Below are 13,867 nucleotides of genomic sequence, written 5' to 3'. Positions count from 1 at the left end.
AAACTAAAATCAAATTCTGGTTAAATGTTAGTTTTATCAAGTAGTATGAGATATAAGAACTACATTTAAAACTCCTTACCAAAGCCATTCAAATAACTAGACTGCACATTCTAAATTTTGGTTTTATAAAATGGTCACAGAAGCTGAGCATATAGGCTTTTATCAGAAAAATTCTCGGGCGCCTGGGTGGCTCAGTCGGTTAAGCGACTGCCTTCGGCTCAGGTCATGATCCTGGAGTCCCGGGATCGAGTCCTGCATCGCCTGCTTCTCCCTCTAACCCTCCCCCCTCTCATGTACTCTCTCTCTCTCTCTCTCATTCTCACTCTCTCAAAATAAATAAATCTTTAAAAAAAATTCTTTAAAAAATAGCTACTTAATAAATGACATATGTCAAATTTAGTTTACCTACAATACATAATAAAGAACCTTAGTTCTTTTGAGTTCCAAGACTTGTGCTATTACGGTAGGTGTCTGAGGCAGAATATTTTACTTTGCAATACCTTTCAGTAAGTAGTGGTTTGTCACAATGATATTCTCATAATGGAAGGGGAGAAGTCTCGAGAGATAAATAGGGAGGTGGGGAAGAAGGAGGAAGAGGGGATAAAATCTATTAAGTCACTACTTGATAAAACAAAGGAATAAAAATTCTCAACTACAAAAAAATAGATTCCATTATTTAAAATGTTTCAAATTTTACTGGTCAACAAATGACTTTTGGATTATTAGGCCTGATTTGCTTTCAGTATTATAGTAAGAGGCCTGATAGACCAGACTGTCAAAAGAATTAAGTATCAATTTGGGTTCATAATATAAATGAACACAAAATTTTTTCTCAGACTTTAAGATAAAAGACTTACTTTAAAAGACATCTCCAAATTAAAAAAAGAGAGAGAGAGACAGAGAAAAAGAAAGAAAGAAAGAAAGAAAGAAAGAAAGAAAGAAAGAAAGAAAGAAAGAAAGAAAGAAAGAAAGAAAGAAGGAAAGAAAGAAAGAAAGAAAGAAAGAAAGAAAGAAAGAAAGAAAGAAAGAAAGAAAGAAAGAAACAAGAAAGAAAAGAAAGGAATGTGTACATTCTTACACCTTTATTTGGAAAAGTTCTCTCCAAGGTCACTAGGCCACCAGTAGGTTTACCAAGTTATAAGCTTATTATTGTACAGAACAAGGCCCCTATTTTCCCTTCTTTTAGATATATCAAATGACCAGTCAATAATCTCTAAATTCACATTTTTAGCTTTTATGTTCTTGGATTCAACCCCGAATATATTTGTTCTAAAACATGTTAATACATAGGTTAATACATATAGGTTCAGTACTTCCTGAAATGGTCTTCAAATCCTGACTCTCTCTCCCACACAGAGGCAAAAAAACACAATTTCGAGTAGATCCTTCTAGTTGACATGAACATTTAATGTATAAGAAAGATGCTTTCCTCAGATCTCATGTTAGAATTTTGCTTTCTTACCCCAGCAGAAGCACAAAAATTTAGCAAATTCTGAAAGATACCTGTCCCAAGAGGGGCAACATGTAGAACTAAGAAACACAATCTGGTAGTAGGGAAGTACAAGATGAGGATATAAAAGATAGAGAAAAGACAAAAAATCAGGAGCGACAGCAGTCTGAAGAGTACAGAAATATTTCTAGTCTTACACAGCAAATATATGCAAATTATCATGCTATATTAAAATACCAAAGAGGACTTAACAACTGGATGCCTTCATGAGGATCTGTCATTGGAGAAGAAAAACAATACCCACATCTCCCTCACTAGCACTAGTATAGGTTGTCTACCTCCATCTTCACGTAATGACCTCACAACAATACAATGGCATCCCCAAAGCCCTTCACATGCCTTCACATTTCAGACTCACAAGCCTCATCAAGTAGACGGTATTACCACTGCCTTACTAATGATAAACTCTGAGCTCAAAGAGATTAAATTACTAATAAACAGAACAGTGCCTTCACCCGTCAGACACATGTTACAAAACAAAGAAATTTAAAAAGTAAACAGGAAGTTGCCATGGCCATACAGTTGGCCAGCAGGGCCTGGTTCTTGGAATAGGCTGAAATAGGCCCAGGTCTACCTTCCTTCCCAGGCTGAGATTAAGCGATTCCAGGCAAATCAGTACAAGCATCACGCACAGAAATATACAGAAATGGTGTTTTGGTGAGTATCTGTTGTTTTAAAGTCCCACATCGGGTGCACTTAACAATAAAGATATTACATTATTTCCCAAACTACCTAATTTATAATTTTGCTTCTATTGTAATTTTTTTGTTTATTTCTATAATAAATATTGAGTTATATTCTTGAAAACCACACACACACACACACACACACACACAGAAAAAAGGAGAGGCAGGTATGTAACCTAGAGTGTTTCATAAATTTTAAACTGCTAGATTACTACTGTATCATTTACTTTAAGGATCCCCTTCACATAATCTCCCCAAATTTCTCTTTATTCTCCATTCCAATTAATTCTGTAACTTTATAGATAAGTCAAACGCTCAATTCAATCTTGATACATTTAATCTTCTGGTGTTTATACAGGTCTTTTAATAAGAAAAGATTGAATACAAAGTGCCCCTTCTCAAGAAAACCTCGCTCTGGACTGCTGCTACCTAACAAAGAGGACAAGACCTTCAGTTAACTTGCCACTATGGAAGATACCAGCCACATGTGATGTTTTAAATTTAAATTATTTGAAATTAAATAAAACTTACAATTCAGTTCCACAGTCACATTTCACCAGCTCCACAGCCCCATGTGGCTTGTGGCTACCATAATAGACAGGGCAGATAAAGAACAGTTCCATTGCTGTAGAAGGATCTATTGAAAGCAATGAGTTAATCTTCATTTGGATATTTTGCTCCACTCATTCCTTTATTCTATGCCCATTCATTGAATCAATAACGAATAAAGTGGTTAAAAATGCTTTTTGTCTATTGAACAAAAAGCTATGTTGACTGTATATTAAATTATACTTTCTTGAATATAAATGTGATTTATAGTTTCAGTGAATGAAGAGGGAGTCCTTTACTTATTCCAGGAGCTCCAAGGTAGAAAGCTCACTTACAGAAAGGTATTCCACTCCTAAAGGGCTGAGGACTGCTCTAAAATCCTAGTGGTAGCTTTGCGCAGTGGCAGTGTCGTAGCCGATGAGGTTTATCTGAGGCGCCATTATTGCTAATTAAAATCCTAGTGGCACAACCCTAAGAAGGTGGCAAAAGGAAGGTTAGGAAAACTTGCTAACTGGAATAGATCGAAGATACTCCTCAGTTGGCAAATTACGTTTCTCCATTAAATAAAAAATGTGTTTGTTTGTTTGTTTCAGGATAAGTAGTATAAGAACAACAACAACAACAACTCACCTGCAGGTAGAAAGAGGAGCAAACTGAACACCCTTCTCTTTGCATTCCCTTGTTATTCGTTCTTTTACATTTCTACAGAGATCCACAACCCTAGAAAACATCATTGAACACAATATGAAGTTTTCAAATAAATTACAAAAATTTGAATAAATGCTAGTTAATCTGGCATCCTTCCATTCATAACTTCAAAGGAGTAAAGTTCTTTCTTTTTTGCCATAGGAAAGATAGAAGTCAGAAGACCATACTCAAGCCTGCTGAAGGTGGTTTCTTATATTGAGGCAAATCCAATTTCAAAATAAATTTAATTATAAGATTTTAAAAGCTTTAAAGAAAGCTGTATCGAACATGTTAATGAAAATTCAATTCTGGGTTTATAGGAATACCAATCTGTGTCCATGTCTAAGACATTTCCCTTAATATAAAAATAATCAATAATCGTGATGTTATACCCAATGTCCAGGAGCCTATTGTCAAGCACTGAGCTAAAATATAGTTCAACAAAGACTTACTGGACATGAACTATGTGTAAAGCTATGCTAGACTGATACTAAAAGTCAATGAAAACAGACAGGTAAGAAACAGTTCTTAATGGAAGAGGGAATTGATAATATTTAACAATATTAATCATTTTTTCTATATTTTAAATAAACTTTTTACTTGAAATAGTTTTAGATACAGAAAAGTCACAAAAACAGTACAAAGAGTTCCTCTTTCCCCAGTTTCCTCTATTGTTAACATATTATATTAACCATGACAGATTTGTCAAAACTGACTTCAGGACATCACTATTAACTAAAACACACACTATATTCATATTTCATCAAATTTCATTTTGACTACAAAATACTGTTGTTTTAAAATACAAAGGTATCTGATTTCTTTTGTTGTTTAGTTTTTGATATAATTTTTAAGGTCCTATTTTGGAGTGAAGGAGGTCTAATGGTGACAAATTCATATTTTGGGAACATGCTCAGGAAAAAATTCTGAAATAGAGAAAAGATGTCAATCAATGCTTCTAGGGTGGAGATCTAGAGACAAAAGGTTTGACTGATAAAAGATTAATCTATTTTTTAATGTGAGCTGTAATATTTTGTTATTACTACATATTCTATTTCTTTTGGAAAATAAAACTCCTAGGGGACCTATAAGCCATCTTATTCTCCAATAAACATTCTGGCTACATACTGACACTGACTCTGTGTTTTAAACCTTGGTCTGTTTAGAATCAGGAGAACGGAAAAGGTAACAAAGAAACTTAAAAGGCTGGGCCATCTCTAGCCTAAAGACTGATTTGACTGTGTGAGAACCAATTTGATAAAAACAGTCATTTACATGGATTATGCTTTATAAAACACATTAAAGTTACTTATATTTCCAATAAGAACAAAGAATATACGTTAAAACATAAATATGGAATTTCAGTATTTTATTAGCTATTATATTAGCATGTTAAATTTTCTTTTTTTAATATAGTATCTGCAAGTTTTATAAATTCTGATTTTACAAAACAGTGTTTTGTAAAATTAAATTCTGCTTAATTCTATGAGAGTTGGAGGCCAACATGATTTACCAAGGTTATCTATACCTCATTTATGGAATGATAAGGATGTATGTTTTTAAAATACCTCTTGTAAAAGTAGATTATTGGAATTTATTGTATCTTTATTTTGAAAATCCAACTTATAAAACAAATACTTTAAATATAAATAAAACCTTTAAGAGCTTTAAGAGCTATAGGGGTTAATGAAGATTATAAATTTATAAACAAGTTCTTTATCATGACTCTAGAAAACAATGTGTTACATAACAATAATAATCATAATCTACAGTAATAATGAGTAGGAGATGGGACAAAGAACATGTCTGAATGGTTAAAACCCTTAATCAGATACTTTCTAGAAATGATTTGCACAGAGGGAGTTCTGAAAGCATACTCTCATAGAGCTTGTACAAAGTTCAGTCCATTTGGACTGAACATTCTATGGGAGAGAAAATTAACTGCGTATACTTTTAAATTCTTACCTGACCTATTAGCAAATTTAACCCTGTTGAACATTTCCTGCTTGAAAAAAATTTCCCTGGGCTTCTCTCATATCACTGGTTTTCCTCCAAATCCTCTAGATATTATTCTCTTTTGCTAGCTCGTTTGTATGCTCATCCCTTAAATTTTAGGATTCCTTGGAATTCTTTCTCAGACCCTCTTTTTTTTTTTTTTTTCCTTCATCTATACTATCTATAAGGGTTCGTATCTACTCCCTTGGTTTTCACAAGTCTCGTGCTAGTGTCTCCAAAATCTTTAAATCTCCAACTCAGACCTTTTAGACAGCTATTTTTATAGGCTACATTCTTAACCATTCCAGAGTTCACTCATAGGACTCTATGCAGAATATTTATTGAGCACTTAACAGGTACAGTCATTTTGCTAGGGCCACCGAGAAACACACAAAAACTAGTAGACCAATAATCCCTTAAGAGACTTACACATGAAAAGGCCTAGCACAACCTAATAATGTGTGAGAGTTGAAGACTCTGATCCCTTGGGTTTCTGCTAAACATTGTCTCTACCTAGCTAAATGTTTGAAAGAAAAAGCAAGTTGCTAAATGGGTAATGAGTAAATTTTATGTCAGGAATGTAGCTGCTTTTCATTAACTTTATTTATGAAAACTTCAGCTGACAATGTTGTTTTAAGTGAAAACAAACCAAATATATAACCCCGTATAAAACAGATACTGTCAGTGAGTCAAATATATAAAAATACACAAGAAAAGGATTTAAAAAGTGAAAACACAGGGGGCGCCTGGGTGGCGCAGTCATTAAGCGTCTGCCTTTGGCTCAGGTCAGGGTCCCAGGGTCCTGGGATCAAGCCCCACATCAGGCTCTCTGCTCAGCGGGAAGCCTGCTTCTCCCTCTCCCACTCCCCCTGGGTTCCCTCTCTCGCTGTGTCTCTGTCAAATAAATAAATAAAAATCTTAAAAAAAAAAAAAAGTGAAAAGATAGTATGTGATTAGCTTCGACAGCTGCAAGAATAAAAAGACAAATGACAATCATCAAATAATAGTAACTGATGAGGAAATTCATGCTAAAGAAGTTAACACTATGCTAACCTACTTTGCCAAGCAAGGAAAAGTATAAAAGACTAAAATGGTCTTTGAGACAACTATGAACAGCTATCAAATGATATTTGCTGTTCAAAAGTTCAGATGTCAATAAGTTGATTTTTTTATTTATAAGATTTATCCCCTTGTTAAAGTAGAGCATCAACAATTGTGAATAACAGATTGGTACTATATATTTGATTAGTTTTACAATGCATGGAATATGAACATCCATGCACCAAAAGTTATACCCATAGTAGATAAAGCAGAAAAGTATAAAGTTTTCTGCGGGAGGGGAGAAAAGAGGTTAGGGTAGAACAAAAATGTTAAGATATGTAATATCTAGGAGGTGGATTCATGGGGATTTGTCATACCTTATTTACTTTATTGTAGATTTAAAATAATTTGTATATTTTATAAAGAAAAAGTAAAATGTAAGGCATACTAAAAAATGTACTAACAGTCTTAAGAATTTTTATTACTGAGTGAGTTAACTCAAAAGTCCATTTTTTAAAAAATATTGTATTTATTTATTTGACAGAGAGAGAGAGAGTGAGAGCAGGAACATAACCAGGGGGAGTGGGAGAGGGAGAAGCAGGCTTCCTGCTGAGCAGGGAGCCCGATGCGGGGCTCCATCCCAGGACCCTGGGATCATGACCTGAGCTGAAGGCAGATGCTTAACGACTGAGCCACCCAGGCGCCCCTCAAAAGTACATTTTTAATAAAACCACTTCACATTGCTCATCAGTTTTTATTATCAATTCCCTAACCAATATCCGTATGTATATGTGTTTAATGCAAAAATAGAGGTTGTACATAATATCTTAAGCTGGATTTCTTTTAGAAATCACTGAAATACAAGTTAAAATCTACTTAATAATATCCATACAAATATCAATCATATGTTACAAAAGAAGGTTAACACTGGTTTTATAATTTTGGGGGACTTTTTAGAAAACATTCAAGCATATTAAGCACTTAAAAATTTAAACCACAGAAGCCAGTAAAACTATATAGTGACACTTCAGTGCTCAATAAGATTCTCTAAAATGTAGACTTCAGTAATATCTTCTCCTTCTATGGGACATAGACAAATCTGTCTCAAACCAAAAACAAACAAAAAAAAAGGCTTGCAAATATGACATTCTGATGAAGATATTAAGTTTTTAAAAGATTTATCTATTTTAGAGAGAGTGAGAGAGAGCGAGTGGAGGGGAGGGGCAGCGGGAGAGGGGAAGAGAGAATATCAAGGAGACTCCCTGTTGAGCTAAGAGCCCAATGGGGGGACCCAAGCTCATGACCGGATGCTTAACTGACTGGACCACCCTGGCGCCCCAAAGATATTAATTTTATAAAAGTGTTTCTTAATAAAAATTTAAAAATTTGCATATTCATGTACAAAGTTACATTATTTCAGCAACTCCTATAGCATATTTGAATATCAGGCTTTTTATTATACTTTACCTGTCCCAAGGAGCTGAAGTCTCGAAAGACTCTCCTAACACATAGTATTCCAAACCCAAGTCCTGTTAAAACATATATACAAAAATCAAGCAATTACAACAGGTGCAGAAGAATTAATAATATTGTAATATTGCTAGTATTTCATATAATTTTTAGTATTACATGTTTCTAATGTAACCTCCGCTGCTCTTCACTCCCTACTCCATAAAAGCACCAGAACGTGGCCCTGAGAATGAGCTACAACCTTCAGGAGGACAGGAACTTTGTCTGTCTTGTTGTCCGCTGTACCTTTGGCACCAGGTAGTGTGCCTGACACATGGTAGGAATTTAAATATTTCTTCAAGGAATGGAGTCTCTAAGAACCGTCTATGTACATGTACAGGATATTAGAACAGATTTTTTAGTAGCCTGAACGGCAAATTAAACAACAAGAAAAAGAGGTCGTCAGGATGGAAGGACGAGGACAACAGAGAAGTGGGGGGAGGGGGACTAAAAGAAAATACCTCTTTCCTGAAATCAACTTTTCTTTAAAAACAAATTAGAGCCCTTCTTCGTAGTAACTAAATAAAATAGGGTATCTGGAAGCACCTCTGCTAGGAAAATATATTTTATAACACACAAGATATAATTCTTACTTGGTAAGTAATTTATAATAAAAATTTCTTTAACCAGAATACAATTCTGCTTTAATATCAAAACTGGAAAGAACAATTCATAAGCCACCACAGAAGTGCAAAGATAGGAAAGAAAACTTTATAAGTAGAAAAATCTATACATGTTAAGTTTTCACTTCTAGCAAAATGAATTACTTCAACTCTACCACTGGTTGACAGGAAAAATCCCCAAATTACTGATCTAAAATGTGTGGCTTTTCTCTTCTGTATTCATTTATGAAATTAACAGGTTAAAATTTAAGAAAATAATTTTATTCATTCAAAGTAAGAAAAAGTAAGGTCAGCAACATAAACTGACAAGGGAAATACGAGATAACTTACTCGAATGTATGCAATGACATAGGTCAGCAAATAACCTCTCTGTCCATTATCTTCTCCAGCTGCCAACCCACTGTAAAGAACAAAGTGTCAATATATAGCATATATATTTATTAAAAATATATAAAACTAACCAAACTAATATGACGCCCCAAGATAAATGCTTAATGGATTAACAAATATTACACTGCATCTCATTTTTATTTTAATCTAATTTATCATAAACGTGTCAAAGAGCTGTCAAAAGAATAAGCTTGGATAACAAAAACCTAAAAATACTTTTCATATTTCAGTTTGGTCATTAATTTCAAACTTTCATCCATCAAACTAATAAAACTGACTCATATGAACTCAACTACTTCTACCCAAACTGACAAAAGAACAGAGAAATGAGAAACAAACTTAAATAAACTTTAATAAACTTCACAAGCATAACAAGATACTTAAAATACTCTTATTCATATATATTCTTATCCATATATTCATGTGTCATTATAGTCTTATTCACATATAAAGATGTATGACTGACTACATCTTCCAAATACCAAGAAGTTTTTTGAATACTCATGCACACTGTATATGAAGTATTAGAGTGTTTACTTTATGAAACTTATAACTTAAATGAGACAAAACGTACTTACACAGAAACACTGAAGTGTATGAAGCAACAACATATAGACAATTACAAGAAAACAGGTAAGGTTTTATTACCATGAACTATCCATTTCAATTTGAAAGTAGTTTTATCCACAGAAATTGTATTTGGTGATCTAGTTAGAACTAATCCCATATAACATGTAATTCAGTCCAAGTACTCTGCTTTGTGAAAGTCATTCTTATTTTAAAAGACTATGAATGATAATTGATTTCTACTACCTTCAGTAAAGAGCTTTTAATTTTCCTTGTTTCCATCATCAGATAGAAATTAAATTTTAACTATTCTTAGTCAATTAAAGAAAACTTCCACAAACTCCCAAAGTACCCATGAAAAAAATCCCTCACTAAAACTAGATAGAAAGAAAAGTCATATTTTCATGTGACTTTCTTGGGTCATAATGGATGATTAACTTCTCTGTCTCTCTGTTCAATCCCGTAATTACACCTCCTTGGTCTCAGGATGCTGAGCCCTTAACCATGGTGTTGCCCAAGACTCAGGTCTTGAGCCTCTGTTATTTGAGCTTCCTCTGGAAGAATCAATTTTCTTATTGCTTCGATTAACACCTGATAGTTAAGTTCTTCCTTCCCCTGAAGTTTTGCTTGGATTTAACAGTAAGAAAATAATTTAGCATGGATATACCCTTGTGCTATATAAATACTGAAAGGCAATTTTAGGCTAGGATGTAAAGGCCAAATCAAATTTCCCTTAGAATTATAGCTGCATATAAACAAATTAGTATCACCAGAGAAGTGGTAAACACTTGATAGGAGCAGCTCTAGTCTAGAACCACTTGGGGGTGGGGTACAATAAAATGAAATGGGGGGGTTGTTTGTATTACTAAATGTTAATGAGCAAAGAAGACAGAACTTAAGTCAAGCAGTTGACAGTGAAAAGTAAGAAGAAATAGTATGATTCTGGGTTGGATATATATGGGTTTGAGGTTAGGGGTAGGAAGTCAAATAAAGTTCCAAACAAGAAGGAAATAAGTCATAAAGTTGCTGTGGTAAATGCGTGGAGGGAAATATCTGAATCTATACCTTGGGTAGATATGAAACAGAGTCAGACACTGAGTCCAAGAAAGAAAAAAAACACTACTGAGGTAGGAAATAGGAACAATTCATCTTGGGCCTAGTGGCAGAAAGGACAAACGGTGAAGACTAGCAAAGGGTGCAAAAGACCTGCACTGGGACTCCTTGAGAAGGCACATTCTAAGCGGGTATTTGGTGAGAAGTAATAGGTATGGACATTTAGTAGGCCTATCTCTCTTATATCAGGATGAGAAAAAGTCTTACTTTGCAATCCCATGTCAAGACATTTTTCTTTAGATCCTGTTCTAACATCTGGTGGGGGTGGGGAGATCTGCTCCACTTTGGAATTTGGTGTGACAAACCACACAGAAACATGCATTTTCTTATCCAAAACAGGATGAAATTGATATCCATTCTAAATTCATAAACCCCAAAGGAGAAGACAAGTCATTCTGGGCTTGCTTTTCTGAATCATAGGTTTCCCTGCAAATTTAGCTTTCTGTAACTTCGATCTCTCTCTCTCTCTTTTCTTTAGTTTTCAGAACTCTTATCTTCTAGACAGGATTACCTTAAAATACGATATATAAATAACAGTAGGGGTAGAAATTAAATGCTTCTAACTTGCCATTTTCGCAGCAGCCACTCCAAAAAAGTATACTAAGATTCAAACTGCTTTATGGTAAAGTAGCAATATCCATCTCCTACTTCCTGCTCCCCTCTGCAAATTTCAAACATCAATTAACAAGGTTCTTAAATGTAAACCTGTTTCATGAGAAAGGACTGGGAAGACTAATGAAAGAGGAATATGAGACAATCTTTTTATATAAAAGAGCCATCTGGTGAACCTAATCACTCTCATGTTGAATTACATTAAACAACTTAAGCACACACTTTAAAAATAACAATAACACATTACCTTAAGTTCTATGGTAAATGTCAATACATCTGTCATGATTGCTGACAGGGAATGTTTGTTCTGTTTAGCTCTTAGAGAAGTTAAAGTATATTACTAGCAAACATAGATAAACAACCAAAGTATGATTATTCAACATTTGCCTATTATGTTCTCTTGGATCATAAATGTTCAAAGGTATTAAACAGTGTTAGGGTGGGGGTGGAAGGCAAGGAGGAAAAATGGCTAGGATAACACATAAAAATGTTCTAAACTGTTGGGAGTACTTCATTAAAAACAATCAATTCAAAGCTAATGAGGTGGTAGGAACAGAAGATAAAACAAAAGAACAGAAAATGAAAGGACAGATGAATAATGCCCTAATTCAAAATAAAATACATGAGCTAAACTAACTCATGAAACTTTAGCAGAAAGAAATTTAGTGCTGCTTTTTAGTTATGCATAAGAAATCACTCATTGGGGAGCAAGGGTTGGCCAGGTGGCATCTTAAGTAAGAAAAATATCCCTGCATCTTTCAGTGATTAGAACAAAGAACTAGTGCCTAGAGAGAAACATGGAGAAAACCAGGACTTCTGCTAGAAACCACATGAAGATATTTCCAAGTACCAAATCAAATCAAATCAAAACCAAAACAGCCCTAAGTCATCTGCCTAATGACAGCCTGGGCTGTGAATACAGAAGATTTCTACATCCAAATGAAGGAAACCAGGATGAAAGTACACTAAGAAATTAATTATAACATAACTTAATAAGTAGCAATAGTAATAGCCAAAAAAATGAGACCCCAATAAGAGTGTGAATTTTAATGCTGTGCCCTTGCTTTAAATAGGTATCTCACTTACTATAACCTATTTTAATGGGTGAATTTGATTTTTTGTTTGGTATAAACAAATCACTGGAATTAACTCAATAGTTCTGGGGCTTCAGTATCAGCATCTAAAAAGACCTGGATTCATCTTAAGGAAGTTCATTTTCAACTTTTAAGTTGTAAATAACTGGAATTACATGGGAAAAACAAGACAAATTACATGACAAGAGAGTTCATGACAGTTGGCAGCTCAACTTAAAACTGACAAAATGGCTCTGATAAATACCTAAAGATTAAAATACACAGTTTTAAGGGTGGCACAGCAGTTAGGCATAAATGAAACAATAAAAATTGTTAGGGAAAAATATTCAGTTTCCTTAATTCTTTCAACAAATGTTCAATCAAGCATCTCATATATACCAGGGATCAGCAGTAATGTCCAAGAAAAGACAGGTCATGCCTTATAAAAATTATGTCTTACCTCACATAAAAAGGCATTTTGCCATCATCCTACCCCCCTCAATCCAACAAAAAATGTAGCACATTACTAACTACTAATGATTTTGCTGGCTACTCTGAATTGTAATTACACTTAAAGATATTACAAAGTGGAATTTCTGTGCATGTGTATGCATGGGGGGGGGTATGTTAGAAGGAGGAGGAGGAGGACCAGGGGACTGAGGTGAAACTAAGCAAATTTACCTTATTTATATAAAATGATTCAAATATTATAGCATGCATTTCCCTACAAGCGCTCCTGAATGATTCTGAAATCCCAATTAAACATTTAAATATATAAAAAACAATTTTTTAAAGTTCCAGCCTCTAATATTTAAGGTTAGAACAGAAATAAAGAGTTAATTTAGATATAAAATATTTTAATTTAAATCACCTTGTTTCTAATACCATGGATTTTAAGAAAAAAGTTTAAAAATCAAATTATATATAAGCTCCACATAACTTAGAAACTGAAAAACAGGTACATATACATTTCAAAAATAAATTCAGAGATTAACCTGAAATCCAAGCCTTTTGGTTATTAACTGAATTTTTATAGCACAATTACTCTTAACTAATTTAGTTAAAAAAAATCAGTAATTCCCAAAAAAGGTACTGTGAAAGAGAAAAAGTGAAAGATAATGAATTTCATCTTTTGTTAAAGAAATTAAATTCCAATTGCCAATTTCAGAATAAGGTAAGAATAAAACTGAGAGGCTAATTTGCTATACTCAAAAACAGTACAAAAGTAAACTAAAAATTAAGCCCACGATTAGATCTTTTTCAAAGAATTCTACATTTTAACACTAAGTTTGGAAAATCCTAAAAACAAAGGGCTGAATATCATATGTGAGAAAAATACATAAAAGTGGGACTTCTAAAACACAAGGTTACAAATTAAGTGCCCATTTGTTCTCACAAATAGCAAAAAAGGGAAATTAAATATTTACAAAGAACTCAGATTAAGCATAATGTATATTTTAAGCTCTGAAATTAAAAAAAAAAAAGGAAACTGGTATCCAGAAACTTTAGTTT

The 13,867-nt window shown here is 33.7% G+C and overlaps 1 protein-coding gene and 1 pseudogene across 3 annotated transcripts in view; one reads left to right on the top strand and one right to left on the bottom strand.

Annotated features, from left to right (window-relative positions):
• The window catches only part of AGPS (alkylglycerone phosphate synthase), a 182,300-nt gene that overhangs the window by 27,744 nt on the left and 140,689 nt on the right, over positions 1 to 13,867 (bottom strand). For all 3 annotated transcript variants that reach the window (XM_027589240.1, XM_027589237.2, XM_027589239.1), the window contains 3 exons: positions 8,931 to 9,000; positions 7,936 to 7,997; positions 3,376 to 3,465 (listed from right to left, as the gene is read on the bottom strand). In XM_027589240.1, the coding sequence (XP_027445041.1) occupies positions 3,376 to 3,465; positions 7,936 to 7,997; positions 8,931 to 9,000 (222 nt within the window). The remainder of the gene's footprint in view (positions 1 to 3,375; positions 3,466 to 7,935; positions 7,998 to 8,930; positions 9,001 to 13,867) is intronic.
• Positions 3,134 to 3,260, top strand: LOC113921079 (annotated as a pseudogene).

This window comes from Zalophus californianus, chromosome 3 (genome assembly GCF_009762305.2).
Source record: "Zalophus californianus isolate mZalCal1 chromosome 3, mZalCal1.pri.v2, whole genome shotgun sequence".
NCBI classification, from domain to species: domain Eukaryota; kingdom Metazoa; phylum Chordata; class Mammalia; order Carnivora; family Otariidae; genus Zalophus; species Zalophus californianus.
Note: the sequence above shows the minus strand (reverse complement) of the source record. Positions and strands in the feature narration are given on the sequence as shown.